This window comes from Scyliorhinus torazame, chromosome 2 (genome assembly GCF_047496885.1).
Source record: "Scyliorhinus torazame isolate Kashiwa2021f chromosome 2, sScyTor2.1, whole genome shotgun sequence".
NCBI lineage: Eukaryota > Metazoa > Chordata > Chondrichthyes > Carcharhiniformes > Scyliorhinidae > Scyliorhinus > Scyliorhinus torazame.
This window is the reverse complement of record NC_092708.1, coordinates 88373846-88389914: the sequence shown is the minus strand read 5'-3', so window position 1 is coordinate 88389914 and position 16069 is coordinate 88373846. Positions and strand designations below refer to the sequence as shown.

Genomic DNA, 16069 nt, shown 5'->3' with positions numbered 1-16069 from the left:
AGTTTTAACAGCAACCAGTCCAATATCACTTCTAGCTTCCAATACGTTTGCTTGTCCCCAGTCGTAACTTCAAGTGGCCATCAAAAGGACTCCTCTCACTTTTCATAGATTTGCCAAACTGACTACCAGCCTACGTTTCTTCCCCTTTCCCCTTACCCACACCGCCAGGACAAATCTTCCAGATTCCATTGATTGCCACAGGATGCATCTCCATGATCAGAGACTGTCTTTCTGTCTGCAATACTGCTTGGTAGCTGCAGTGAACTAATATCCTTCCCCTCTCTGCTGATTACATCATCTGCAATCTCTCTCTCGCACACTCTCACTCTCTCTTTCTCTCTCTGTCTGTCTGTCTGAGACCTGTCTCTCTTATCCTCTCAAAAAACTTGAATACTGAAAGTCTATCTACAATCAGCACAGCTGCTCTAGCCGTTGTTTCACGTTTGCATATGTTTCATACTTTGCTTTCAGTAATTCTCACCCTGGGCCTCTCTGTCTCCATAGTAACAGATCACATGACTCTTCATTAGTCCATTTTTCTTGAAACTAATCAGACAGTTTAAAACATAGCCGTCTTAAGACAAAGACCTGTTGACTAAGCCCAGTAAGATCTGCAGTCATATAAATGCAAATGTTTACTTGTATGAAAGATGCCTCAAATACCATAATTATTTACTTACTTTTAATGAACTGTCTTTGGGCATGTATGCATATTTTATACATATTTGCCACATTTTTGCATTAAATAAGTTATTTGACTTTGTTTTATTTTATTTTAGTCATTATTAATGCTAGCGATTGTAATACTACGCAGGTCTTTTTGTACTAATATGTTGAATAGAAACCTCTTTGTAGATGTGGTGATTAACGTTACATGTTACATTACTTATTTCAGGATGTGACAAGCACCAGAAAAGTTCAAGTGAACAACTGTACCAGAAAAAATGATCAGGCAAATGGTCCACCATCAACATCTGAAGAGCATATATCCTACACAATGGAAACGGTAATAAATGCAATACAGCTTTTGGATAAAATTATTTAAGTTTAAGTCCTATTCTACATGGTTCTATCTTGAACACTTCATGTTATCGATTAGATTAAATGTTTTCCAAAGATTTCAGTTTGGGTGGGATTTTCCGCCCCCATGCGGTATGTTTTCCAGCAGCAGAGATGTCCTGCCCTTTGCTCGGGATCCCGCCACCGTCAATAGAGTTTCCCACTGTTCACACCCTCCACTGCCAGGGAACCCTCGAAGGCCCCACTGGCAGGACGGCTGGGAAATCTTTAAATTGAGTTAAAGGCGTAATTTTCACTTGATTGGATGAAACCAGTGGTGGGTCAGAAACATATTGGGATCTGCAAACAGCTTTGCCATGGAACCTCAGCTGAGCTTTGGCATTACTATCCTGCTTCCAGGTTTCCTGGCCAGTCAAAGAGAGCAGGTGGGATGGTGCACTAAATCTTTTAATGCAAGGATTTGCGTTTAAGGTACCTTGGCATAAGTCATGAAGGTTGAACTGGACGTGGATTCCTGAGATTGAAAAAGCCACAGGAATGGAAAACCGATCTGGGAAAGTTGTCCTCAGTCTCTGACTCTTGTCTGGAGCAGCTGCTGAGTGATCTGAGGGAGCAGCTGTAACCTGAGCCCTTGAACCTGAATATAGTGTTGCGAGAGTTCCAAGAATATCAGGAAGGTTGGAAAGTAAGTGGCAATAACACTTTCAGGTGCCAAGATCCACACGCTGATTTTCGCAAAATACACTTGCACCTTGCAGCTTCCTTCATCCCCCTCTCTCCAGGTACTTCTTCATATCCCCACCTGAGCAGCCAACGCTCACACTCATCCTTATTCAGTTGCCCACATGCATCCATGCCTCACAGTCACCTTTCACAAATGCCTTTCTCTCTCCTCCACACAAGCTATTCTTAACACTCATAGTTCTCTGTTTTCTCTCCTTGCCGTAGAAGGATGTGTAGAACTCCAGCGAGAGAAACAGAACTGGGGGAGCGGGGACACATACTGCTCTACAGGACTTTCAGGCTTTTATAGCAACTCATTATCTTTTGATACACAATCTCATTCCCAATGCAATAGATGAACACACATTGTCAGTGGTGATCAATGTGGATATCACTGGAGAATCTACCCTCTGCCCCCACCAGCCTTTGGCAAGTCAGAGGGTTAAGTCAGTACCTGAAAGTGCTATGGCACACACTTACCATCCCTTCCATCCTGTGGTCTTTGAACTTCCAACAGTACTGTCTCTAAATTTGAAGAACAGTACTCCTGCTGCCCACTTTTATTCTTTCACAGGATGCAGGCATCGCTGGCTAGGCAGCATTTGTTGCTCATCATTAATTGCCCTAGAGAAGGTGGTGGTGAACTGCCTTCTTGAATCACTGCAGTCTATGTGCTGTAGATACACATAATGCTGTTAGGGACGGAGTACCGGGACTTTGACCCAGCATCAATGAAGGAACAGTGATATAGTTCATAATCAGGATTGTGTATAGTTTGGAGGGGAACTTGCAGGTGGTGATGTTCCCATGTGTCTGCCGCCCTTGTCTTTATAGCTGGCTTGGTCACGGGTTTGGAAGGAGACTTGGTGAGTTGTTACAGTGCATCTTGTAGATGGTACACACTGAGGCCTCACTGGTAGAGGGAGTGAATATATATCGTGCTGGATAAAGTGCCAATCAAGTGGATAGCTTTATCTCGGATCACATCAAGCTTCTTGTGTTGTTGAAGTTTCTCTCTTGCAGGCAGGTGGAGAGTATTCCACCACATTTTTGATTTGTGCTTTAGAGATGGTGCACAGGCTTTAGGGAATCAGGAGAAGAGTTACTGTCTGCAGAATATCCAGCCTCTGACCTGCTCTTGTAGCCACAGTATTTATATGGCTGGTCCAGTTCAGTTTCTGATCAACGGTGACCCCAGAATGTTGCTAGTGGTGGTAATGACATTGAATGTCAAGGGAAGATGGTTAGATTCTCTCTTGTTGGAAGTGGCCATTGCCTGGCAATTGTGTGGCGTAAATGTTACATGCCACTTAACAGCCCAAGCCTGAATGCCATCCAGCTCCTGCAGTAAATGGATATGGATTGCTTTTTTAAAAAACCTTTCATGGGATGCGGGCATCGCTGGCTAGACCAACATTTTTATTGCCCGTCCCTAGTATCTGAGGAGCCATCAATGATATTGAATTCTTCAAAAACACCCCAACGCCTAACCTTATGATAAAGGGATAATCATTGATGAAACAGCTGAAGATGGTTGAGCCGAGGACACCACCCCAAGGAATGATGTCCCTTGACTGAGAAGATTGACTTCCAGCAATCATAAAATCATCTTTGTGCCATGTATGACTCCAATCAGTGGGGAACTTCTCCTTTGATTCCCATTGACTCCATTTTTACTCGTGCTCCATGACGCCACACTTGATCGCTTCCATTCATGTCTGCTTGATTTGAGATGCTGACCTTTTCCTCCCTTCCTTCAAAAATATCACCTAATTTTAGTCTTTCAGTTCTGGTAGTAAGATCTCCAGGAAGAATCAGAGGTGTGGAGCTGCAACTTTCTGTAGTTTCCTTTCCATTCCTGTGGTTGGTGACTCCGGTTGGGGGTCCCCTTAAATGGAAGTACTTCCTTTGACAGATTTAGTGTGCCATCCTGCCCACTCTCTCTTATTGGTCAGCTGATGCAGAAGTGGACTGTTAATACTGTGGCTGAATTAGTCCCTAAACAAAGCCCACGACTGAATCAAACAGGTTCCTGACACTCAACCGGCCTCCCCTCGATGTGTAGATCTGTCAAGATAAAGTTTCACGTATTAACTTTGTTCCTCTGTTCACAGAAGCAGCCAGATCTGTTGAATGTTTACAGAATTTTCTGTTTCAGGTTTTCAGCAGTGTTTTGCCTTTGTGCCAAATAGCTTGTGGAGATTTGTGAGCTAAAGCTCAAGAAATTCAATGAATTCACTTTGTAAAGTACAGCACTGCTTTAAAACTGAAACTTGTTTTTAGCTAATGACAGTTTAAAATGCCTGGGATATGACGACGACGTGATTGTTACATTTTTGATGTGTTTTACTGCACTCTAATCGATTCTGTATGAGTAAACTTGATGTGTCTCTACAGGCCTCTGTTATGGAACAGAATACTCATCTGTCAAGTATGGTGGGCAACCTTGAAAGTCAATTGAGTAAGTGCTATAATTGTATTCAATGCGTGGTGAGTACCACATCAATACTTTTGCCATATGCTTCAGCTTATGTTACTTTGAGCTTCAAGAGTCATAAACCACTCACAACTGAAATTAATTCTACATTAATTAGAAATTAACAACCAAAGCTTGGTAGTAATTAATACAAGCTCTCATCATCAAATCTCTGGTACATACACATCAAATTCCTGAGTTTATTCCACCGTTTCTTGAGGTGGTGCTGTGGCATAGCATAAGTGAAAGGACTGGATGTTGAGGCTGAGATCACAGAAGAAGGGACTATTCTCCTTAGAGAAGAGAAGGTTGAGAGAAGCTTTGATGGAGGTGTTCAGAATTGTGAGGGGTTTAGAGAGAGTCGAGATAGAGAAATTGTTCCTGTAGGCAGAAGGGTTGAGAACAAGAGGTTGGGCGGGATTCTCCCATACCCGGTGGGGCGGGGGGTCCACGCGGGATGGAGTGGCGTGAACCGCTCTGGCGTCGGGCCGCACCTTCAGGGGCTAGGCCCGCCCCGGAGTGGTTGGCGCCCCGCCGGCCGGCGGGGAAGGCCTTTGGTGTCGCGCGTAGGAATAGAGTGCCCCCACGGCACAGGCCCGCCCGCAGAACGTTGGGCGCCGATCGTGGGCCAGGCCACCGTGGGGGCACCCCCCGGGGCCAGATCGCCCCATGCCTGCCCCAGGACCCTGGAGCCCGCCCGTGCCGCCAGGTCCCGCCGGTAAGGGGCCAACTCCAATTTACGCCGGCGAGACCTGCATAGAACGAGCGGGACTTCGGCCCATCGTGGGGGGGGGGGGGGGGCACCGACCGGCGCGATTCCCGCCCCCCACCGAATCTCCGCGCCGGAGAATTCGGCAGCCGGCGTGGACGGGATTCACGCCGACCCCCGGCGATTCTCCGACCCTACCGAATTAAGGTGACCCTAGAGTTAAAATTGATGATGTGTTTACCAATGTGTGGTGATGGTTGGAGGGGGCTTATTAATTAAGAGAGCGGATTATAAATTGTACTTCTGATGTCTTTCTTAAATATATATTAATACACACTTGGGAGTGTGTATTAATTTCTGTGCAAAAATTCAAAAAAATACTGGGCTGAATTTCCAGTTTCTCCAATTCAAGCTTGCTTTCTCGCTGGTGAGTTTGTGAAGGGCATTGATAGTATCTGGGGAGGGCTTTTGTGAAAAGAAAGACAGAATAAACATGGTGCATCACATGGGAGATTGTATTTTGCTTTCTCCTTTTATTTCAAGGATATTATTCATATATTTCTTTTATGTTTGAACAGTAGATGGAGTGACTGAAGATGAAAAGCCAAAAGTCTCCACTCAGATGTTAAAACAGCAGTTTGAAAAAACAGCCCAGCCCACCCAAATAGCGACTAACACCACCAAAAAGATTAAGGTATATATTACACTGTTCTTGAATGTGTGCACGTTGTCAGGATTGACTATTAACATTGCTTGTTTACTGATAACACTTATAAATGCAAGAAATGCACATTTGATATGCAGAGTTTTTAAACTGGAAAAGTGTAATTTTTCTAACTTTATATCTTTTTGTTCTAATTCTTAACATTTCTTTTCTCTGCTGCACATCATTATCTGTTCCACTTCCTATCATCTTAGAAATATTATAACCCCTTTCATCACTTTCCCCAATGTAAAGTATTTTTGTTTCACTAAGTCATACAATTAGGGATGAAAAAGAACCATTATGGAGAAATTAAGAATATTTTGAAGAAAACGGAAAGGTAAGAAATCACTTTAACACCACATAGCTTCCTTAATTGTGAAAACCATCAAACAGAGAAGGATTTGAGGAAACAAAGTAATATTACTAAACAGTCTTCCATTTTTTTGTCAATATTGCATTGTGACATTGAATTGAATGTTTGGTGGAATATAATGAAGATGGTGTGTTGACATGGCATTGCATGAAGACTGATGTGAAACAGACTGAATGCTCAGAAACAGCAACAAAAGCTATGCATAGTTCAACATGATTATTGACTTTTCCATTAAGACAGAGCACAACTTCCAAGAGATGCAGTGGCCTCCTGATGTTTCTACTTCCAACATCTCCACTACAGCGGGCAAGATTTCTGAAGCCACATCATTAAGAGAAATAGGCAGCACAGCGGCTTCAGTGTCCAGTAACTGTGGAAGCATGGAAGAGTTCCCTCCTCCACCACCAGATTTACTCAATGAACCATCAGAAACAACTTATTTCTCGCAATCTCCCGAACTCCCTCTTTCTTCGGCAAAACAAATCATTCCTAAGGACTTGTATTCAAAGCAAAGGAATCTTTATGAGCTAAAGCGTTTGTATAAACATATTAATCCAGGGATGAGAAAGAACCTGGAAAAGGAATTTATACAAGAGATCAGTGAGATTGTGACAAACGAAACGAAAAATAATGATGTAATGGGAGATGTGCAACAGGCTAAATATGTCTTTGAACACACTGGCCTGAGCCCCCATAAATGTATGAGCCCAGAAAGAGAGTATTTAGAATGGGATGAGATCCTTAAAGGAGAGGTACAGTCCATGCGCTGGATGTTTGAGACTCAACCATTAGATTCTATAAAGGATGAATCCCCAGACCAAAATGAGACAAAATGCATTTCACAACAAGAGATGATAGGAGGAGGTGATGTGAAGTACACAGCATGGATGTTTGAGTCACAAGCTATTGATACACTTGGTGTAAGTTCTCCTGAATCTACAGAAACCACTGGTAAGATCCCTGAATTAGCAAGAGGGGATGTCCGCACTGCCACCTGGTTGTTTGAAACACAGCCACTTGACACAATGAATAAGATTCACCATGAAGATGAGCAGGCAACAGAAACTTTAACCACAAAAGACATTACTGCCGGTGATGTTAAAACGGCAAGATATTTATTTGAAACTCAGTCCCTTGATACACTTGGGCACTTAGATTCAGTGGATGAAATTAACTTCCTGCATCTGAAAACTGAAGTTGAAGAAATTAAAGGAAATGTGAAGAAAACAACAAAGTTATTTGAAACTCAACCTCTCTATGTCATTAGGGATCAGTCTGGTCAAGTGCTGGAAATCAAAACTGTCAAAAGAGAGGAGATTGAAAGAGGAGATGTAAGAACTGCACGCTGGCTGTTTGAGACAAAACATTTAGATATGATTCATAAGGACATTTCAAATGTAAAGGTTGTATGTGGTATCTCTAGGGAGGAAGTTAATAAAGGCGGTGTGAACAAGGCTAAATGGTTATTTGAAACACATTCTCTAGACAGCATCAAAGAACAGTTAGAAACAGATACTTCAGCCGAGTATCAGGAAGAAATACAAGGTGCTGATGTTAGTAGACAATGCTGGATGTTTGAAACCCAACCATTTGACTCACTAAAAGACAATGATAATGCAAGACCTATAGAAACTGAAGAAATAATAGGAGGTGATGTGCGTTCAACAAAACACTTATTTGAGACTGTTCCAATGGACACCTTAAAGGACAGCCCAGATGTTGGAAAGCTTAAACATGTGGTTGCTTCTGAAGAAGAAAAAGGGGATGTGAGACACCAGACATGGCTTTTTGAGACCCAACCACTTGAGATGATTGGGGAGGAGAAAGAAAAATATACAAAAACAATTCAGCTGGAAGAAATCAAAAAAGGTGATGTCAACAATCACAGAAAGATGTTTGAAACCATGGATTTGAGTCACACCGATGAATATAAGAAGATTCAAGTGGATGGTGTTACTAGTGGTGCTGTAATGTCAAATAGAACTTTATTTGAAACAACTCCTCTATATGCTGTTCAGGATAGTGCTGGACACTATCATGAGGTTAAAACTGTGAGGAGAGAAGAAATTGTGAGGGGTGATGTCCGAACATGTAGATGGATGTTTGAGACAACACCTATTGATCAGTTTGATGAAAGTATTCAAAAGTTTCAAATCATCAAGGGTATATCCAAAGAGGAAATACAATCTGGCGATGTGAAAACTGCAAAGTGGCTCTTTGAAACACAACCGCTTGATGCCATCAAGTATTTTAGCAATGTAGAAGATGAAGAAATTATAACCACGCAGCGTGATGATATTAAAGGAAATGTACAGACTTGCAGATGGTTGTTCGAGACACAGCCAATGGATGCTCTTTATGAAAAAGTAGATATTAAAAATGAAGTAGATGAGATTCAGAAAGGAGATGTAGAAACGTGTACTTGGTTATTTGAAACTCAGCCCTTAGATGCAATAAAAGATCATTCAGAAACAATTCTAACCACACGTACAGTACAGCGGGAGGACATCCAGGGAAGTGATGTGCGAATGGCCTGCTTCCTGTTTGAGACTGAACCTCTCGGAAATATACAAGGAGAGAAGGAAGAATTTAGGCAGGTAACTAAAATAGATATACAATCAGGGGATGTATCTCGTAAGAAGTGGATCTTTGAAAACAAATCTCTTGATCTGATCAACTCCAGTTCAGAAGAGATGTTGAAGAAAATTAAATCAATGACAGCAGAAGATATTCAGAAAGGCAATGTTATTAATTGCACTTGGCTTTTTGAAAATCATCCAATAGATGCTATAAAAGAAAATGCTGAAGAGCGAGCAATTCTCCGCACAATCAACGATGTTCAGGGTGGGGATGTTGATAAAGGGCGTTTCATTTTTGAGACTTACTCATTGGATCAGATTAAGGAAGACTCTTCGGAGACCACAGATCTCAATAGGTTTAGTATGGAACAAATAGAAAAAGGAGACGTTAAGAACTACACAATGTTGTTTGAAACTCAACCATTGTATGCCATCAAAGATAAGGAAGGATGTTATCATGAAGTCACAACTGTTCGGAAAGAGGAAGTGATTAGTGGAGATGTGCGGGGCACCAGGTGGCTGTTTGAAACTAAGCCACTAGATTTAATTAAAGAAACTGATGAAGTATATGTCATCAAAGCTGTGACACAGGAGGATATTCAAAAAGGGGACGTTACTTCTGCACGCTGGAGATTTGAAACACAACCACTGGACAAAATTACAGATCATGAGAAAGTAAAATTCAAAACAGTTTCTGACGTACAAGGTGGCAATGTGAGATCAAGTACCCAACTATTTGAGTCTGACCGTGATCAGAAATATGTTAGAACAGTCAGTGTCAGCGAAATACAGCATGGTAACGTAAGGACTGCCACTTGGCTTTTTGAATCACATACCATTGATGAAATAAAAGGGGAAGATGCAGAATATAAAGAGATTGAGACAGTTGGACGAGAGGATATACAAAAAGGAGATGTAAAACAGGCCATTTGGCTTTTTGAGAAGCAACCATTGAATAGCGTAAAGGAAGTGAATGATACACATCTAAAAATACTTCACGAAGAAATTCCACAGGTGGATGTTAAAACTACAACCTGGCTTTTTGAAACTACACCTTTGCACCAATTCAATGAAAGTGCAGTAGAAAGGTCAGAAATAATAGGAAAAAATATTGAGGGAACACTTAAGTCACTCTACGACTGCAAACTTCTCCAATCCCAAGGAATCATCATTGAAGCAGATGAGGTTGGGGATGTCAGAATGGCAAAATATCAACTTCTGAATCAAACATCCCCCGAGGTAGAAAAGGAACAGATTATCAGAGGAGATCTCCAAAAAATAATGATCGAATTACTATCCAAAAAGGACAGTACAGAAAAGGGAATTACTGTGGACCCTAATGAAAAAGGTAACATTCATTTGACAAGAGCACAACTTTTGAAGAAGACAACGGATATTAATGTTGAAAAAGAAGAAATACTTGGTTGTGATATTCAGCAAGTTATCAGCAATCTTTTAAGTCGCGACAGCTCTGCAAAAAAGGGGATTCTGATTCAGGAGAGTGAGAAAGGGGATGTTAAGATGACAGTTTATTCTCTTCTCAACAGATCAGATAACATGAAGGTTCAGCAAGGTGAAGTAACAAAAGGCGATATACAAGCTGCAATTGATAAGCTGATAGCTGCTACGTCTCAGAGCAGTGAACTTGCACAGAAGGTCAGAGTAAATGACACCGAAAAGGGCAACGTTCAGTTTTACACAACTTGTATCGAATCGGGAGCATTGGACTATCTTAAAGTACTTCAGCAAGGGACTGACGAAAGCACAATGGCGCAACAGAAGGCCGAGGAAATAATATATGGAGATGTTGAGGGTGCCAAACAAAAGCTGAAGAAGCAGCAAACGCAGATTGAACGGACAGTTGCGGAATCTGAAATTCTGTTTGGTGATGTCCAAAATGCAGTGCTGACTTTTATGGCAGAGAAACAAACTGTATCTGCCAGTGTAGAAAAAGAAGAAATTGTACGAGGCGATTTAAGAGCAGCTTTGTATTCACTCAATCAGGCCATAAATCAACCCACGGTAGTAGAAAAGGAACAAGTTGTACGTGGCAATCTATCTGCAACTCTCAAATCTCTTGAAGAAGCAAAATCTCAGAAAACATGTATTGAAAAGTTTGAAGTAATTCCAGGAGACATTAAAGGCACTCTAGATTCACTGGGAAAGTCAAAATATACCAATATTGAAGTGGTCGAAGGAGATGGGGAACATGGTGACCTCCAATGTATTTCAAAATGTTTAGACAACGTCCAAAACAAAAAGGAGCAGGCTGAAAGGGGAATCAGAATGAGAACTGACCTTCAATCCTCAATGAGGAATGTATTGGAAACCGCTTCTGAAAAGAAAGTGCTGCACTGGATAAGCAATAAAGGAGATGCAAAAGCTACTATCCAAAATTTACAGCATCCATCAGAACAGTGGATGCAACCTCAGGCTAGTGGAACAGGAGCTGTTCAAAATAAAATCCATCAGGAAAGCCATAAACAGAAAACTGTTGCAAAGGACACTGGCCATAAAAGAGGTGCATGTAATTCCATAAAACCTCTTTTAACAACTCAAGAACAAAGTTGGATGGATATTACAAAAAACGTTAACACAATACAGACAAAACATGAGAGTATTAAAATAGTTAACGTGAAAGCAGATGATTCGGTGAAAAGTGATATACAAGATGAAGTTCAATCTCTTTCGCCACCTGATAAGCAACATCAATCTAAAGTAAATGAAGTTGTTAAAGAAGACATAACGAAAACCTTAGATGTGCACAGTACCAGGAGGACATCTAAATGTAGTGGTGCACAAAGTGTACAAGCAACCAGAATTAAGTCCACAGATGATACATACGATGCACACAAAATAAGAGAACCTTTTGGTTCATTTGACAAGCAAATAGCTAAACAGCTGGTTTCAGTCTCAGCAGATGGTCAGAGTTCTTTCCAGCCACCAAGAACTTCTGAGATTATTGAAATACCAAAGGCTGACATTTTTACAGACATTGAAACAGTAGTTGCACAAGTCATGAACTCTCAACCCATTCAGGGCACCAGTATTGTGCAGCAAATGGCACAGGTATCCAATCAAACAGTCCAGACTTCTACGTCCCAGTCCATAATGGAATATGATATAAAAAGTAAACAGGAAATTAAAAGGAACAACGAGCTGCATAAAACCATCGACAACCATAGTCAGAGAGGAAATAAAGGACTTGCATCTAAGATCAAATCTGGAACTACTTCATTTGAAAAAGTACGAATATCTACAAACAAAATGGACATTCAAACTCAAAATACCAGAAAGAAAGGATTAAGCCATGAAAAGATGGACAAAAAGAGTATGTCAGGGGTTCAGTTTACAATTCCACCTGCTCCACTATCCTCTCATGGTAAATTTGTGCTTTCTCCTCCTCCTTCGCATATAGAAGAAGATGGTCAAATGTTTCCTCTCCCACCACCACCACCACCACCATTAGTCCAGATAAAATCAGAAATGTATGAAACTGAACTCCCTCCTTCTCCTTTTCCTACTCCACCTCCTCCCCCTCCCCCTATCAGTCCTACAATACCACTTCTCCAGGAAATGTTCACAGCAGGACATCTTCTTCCTCCATCTCCTTCACCGTCTGATTTAAACTTACTACCACTACCATCATCGCACCCCCGATCACCTTCCCAACAAAGGAAACTTGTTAATAAGGCATCAAAGTTGCAGCCTTCACCAAAAATGCCGAATCTTGAATACAATAAACAAAAAGAACAACTTAAGAACCTCCAACTTATCTCAAAACCAAATGTAACTATAGCTGAGGATCCCATGTCTTCAAAGCAAGATATTCAACAGCAGAAACATGAACCCGCACAAGGGAAACATCCTGAACCTGTTCAGCATTTAACACGTCCACAAGTTATACAATCACCACCCCATCAGCCAGAAATAAGGCCCGTTCAAAAGCCAACACAGGAAAATCCAGCACAGGCTGCTTCTGCTGTTAACCACGCTTTTATGCCACCAAATCCTTCATCCACGAGAGAAACTATAAAACCGCAGCCTTATGCCAGGAAATTTAAAACTCCTTTAATGGTAGCAGAAGAAAAATACAGGAAAGAGAGAGAAGAAATGGAAAGAAGTAGAGCAGCTAAAATGGCTTGGCCCACAAATTTGGGAAAGCCAGCCACAGCAGCATCAAAAAGCCCAACTAAAGGAGGATCTGAAAATAGTTTCACAGTGATGCCTTCAGTTTTGCCGAATGTTAAATCATCTGCTGATCACTTGACTTCCCCAGCTGGTCAGGTAGTGCAACGAGAAAACATGCCACCTGTTCAGAAGTATCAGATTTACCCAAAACCGGCAGAGACCCCCACTGCAGAGCAGCACATTCATCCAGAGCCGTCAGAGCCCACTGCATCAGAAGTTTTGATATCTACTTTGGATTCTTCCTCCCAGACAGCAGTGGTAGCTGCTTCAGAGCAACTGCACCATATCTTAAAATATTCCTCAGATGTAACGAGCAATAAGGAAGACATATTTAATGCATTTAAAGGTTCAGTGAAAGATATTGGCTTGGAAACCATTAAACAAGACAAAGAGACACATGCAAAGGCACAAGAACAGCCTGGTCATATAAAGCCTCAATCAGTTCCTTCGCCAAAATTTAAGGTCAAGACTACTCAGCTATCTAAAGGGGGTCACACAATGCAAGAAAAGAAAGAAAGTGCACTCTCATACAAAGAGGAGCAAAAACAAATTTTGAAACCAGAAGAAAATAAAAGTCAAGAGAAAACTGCCACTAAACAATTTCAACTAAAACAAAATAACTGTATGGATGTGGCTAAACAAGAGCAGCATAATGTTATTGTTCAGCAACATAATCATATGGGTAAATATTACCTATCAGCAACTGAAAGTAAGGATCATAACATTGAAACGACAACTATTCCACAAACGCTTGCAACAAATGTTGCACAAGATCAAGTGAAAAACAAGAAAGCAGCACAACATAATCAACAAACCTATAGAGCTCATTCAGAAGAAACTCAGAAAGTACAAGAAAAGAAGGGAAAAGGAGCCGTTTACAAAGAAATAAAGAATGAAAAAATGCAGATGCATCATGTTAAAGCCCAGAAGGAAGTGTTTCCAAAATTTCAAGGTGAACAAGATCAGCAGAAAGCTGACTTAATAGTAAATAATCAAAAGCCTTTAGGCGAACACCATGATTGGAAAGAAATGCTATTTTCAGAAAATCAGATTGAACATAAGATAGAACAGGGATCTTTTCAGGCAACAGAAGAGCAGTCTTTTTATGTAAAACATGCAGGCACTAAGCAAGGGCTGGCCCCTGCTCACATGGAACGTACAAACCAGGAGAAGGAGGAAAGTGGAAGTACTGCTATACATGAAAAGGAATTTGATAAAGGTATAGCAAGACATTATGTAGAAATTAGTGATAGTTACCGAAAGCGTGAGGAACTGCAAAATATTTTATTCCGATTGATTCAATTTGAAAAAGCAAATGACAACATGGATCTAAACGCACTGAAAGCCTTTTTGGAAGTGGTTCCTAAATGGCTGACAGATGTTCATAGATTTCCAATGAAGGATATCAAAGGGAATGATTTGCAAAAGATGAAAAAAGAACTAACACAGATTAAAGAGAGAGCATTACTAAAGCTTGCCTACTTTGATGAATCAATACAAAAAGCGTTGATTTCTATGTCTGGTTTAAAACCTGAAAAAGAAACATTTAGTGGCAGCACTCCATCACAGAAAATATCCAAGATAAGCATTGGCTCTTGCAAATTAGATAAACAAGGAAAAAGAAATGTGGAAGAGCAAGCATGTGAAAGTAGAAGACAACAATTGAGTGAACCTGCAGGGCAGAGAGCTCAATCTCCGGCAAAAAGAATGCCATCGCCATCCCCTTCATACATCACTATTGAGTCTACTGCAAGGCGCACAGAATCACCCCTTAGAACTGTTTCCTCTCCTCCACTTTCTCAGAAAGCATATAGTACACCATCTCCAGTCCATCAGGAAACTACACAGATGTCTCCCATACCAATGCACAGCTCTGACATGCCAACATCCAGGATTCGCACATCATCAACATCACCTTCTCTACCGAGAAGTAAACGTTATGACCAGCTTGCCAAACTTAAAGGTACCACAGCCAAACTGTCACAGGGTATTTCACAATCTACGCAGTCTACACATGTTCAGGTAGCAGAAAAGAGGTCAGAAATTATTCCATCCCCAGCAACTCTTCGACGACAGTTAAAGATTGACACGCCAGTTACAGACATATTACCTAAACATGAATCTCCTGTAAAGTCCGTTACGGTTAAGGATATGACCGAAATGTTTGAAGAGGCTCGGAGGTCAGAAAAAAACAAAGTGTATATGCGTAAAGATCCTATAGACATTCCAGAACGTTTGGGCTCTGACACAGAGGATTCTGAATCTGCTGCTGGCAAGCAGAATGTCCAGATGCCCAAAGTAGATCTTTCAGAATGTGTTCATAAATTTGAAGTGCCAGATCAAGCAATTTCTTTCCAAAAAGAACCAGTCATAATCACTGAAAGGTCAGGAACAGACGGTGAAGCTAACCTGTTTGGGAAAATACCTTTGTTTGAGGAAATCCCAACATTTGATGTGAAACCTGTGTTTGAAAGCTCTGGGCAAATGACTATTCCTATAAAACATGAACAACCCCAGGGAGATGGAAAACATCTGAAAAAATCTAAGTATTCACAGAGAGTCAAGGAAGGAATTAAGGCAGCAACACAATCTCGGCCATATCCAGATGTAATTAATAAGCAGCTTGCACATGTGGATGGTTTTGTTACTGAAGCAACCGGTTCCAGAACTAGAATCCAGCACTCTGAAATGTTTTCAGGCATTGATTCAAGGCATGCACCGCCAACCTACGAAGATGTAATTTCAGGACAGATATTGGATATGTCAGCTGATAACACACCAGAAGAATTGCTGAAGAATTTTCAAAAGACGTGGCAGGAAAGCGAACGCGTCTTCAGGAGCCTTGGTTACGAAATCTCAGACACCAGTGAAACTAGGTGGCAAGAAGATGCACTTCAGGAGGATGTTTTGACTGGTAATCTGCATGAACAGCGTGAAGATTAATCTTAAAAAATCAATTAAATTAATAAACCCAATATCATATCGATAAAAACTATAATGGAATTAATACTAATCTATTTCTTCTTCACTGATTTCCTGTACTATTTTACACTCATTACACTTTTCTAGTGATGAATTGTGAACATTATTTTTGTTGAGCAATGATTATAAGGGATATTGGTTAAAGGCAGGTATTGGGAGTTAGACCACAGATCAGCCATGATCTCATTAAATGGGGGGACAGGCTCGAGGGGCTGAATGGCCTACTCCTTTTCCATGTTCCTATGTTCATTGAAATTAATGCTGAACAAAAACAAATGTGATTTCTTAGGTACTGAAACTGGGGTAATAA

At 41.0% G+C, this 16069-nt stretch overlaps 1 protein-coding gene across 10 annotated transcripts in view; it reads left to right on the top strand.

Moving 5' to 3' along the window:
- The window catches only part of LOC140389546 (xin actin-binding repeat-containing protein 2-like), a 298487-nt gene that overhangs the window by 268306 nt on the left and 14112 nt on the right, over window positions 1-16069 (top strand). For 8 of the 10 annotated variants that reach the window (XM_072473763.1, XM_072473773.1, XM_072473754.1 and 5 more), the window contains 4 exons: window positions 896-1006; window positions 4141-4204; window positions 5507-5622; window positions 6244-15691. In XM_072473763.1, coding sequence (XP_072329864.1) covers window positions 896-1006; window positions 4141-4204; window positions 5507-5622; window positions 6244-15691 — 9739 coding nt within the window. Of the gene's footprint in view, window positions 1-895; window positions 1007-4140; window positions 4205-5506; window positions 5623-6243; window positions 15692-16069 lie in introns of those variants that run through there. The other 2 variants (XM_072473782.1, XM_072473833.1) reach the window with 2 other exon arrangements.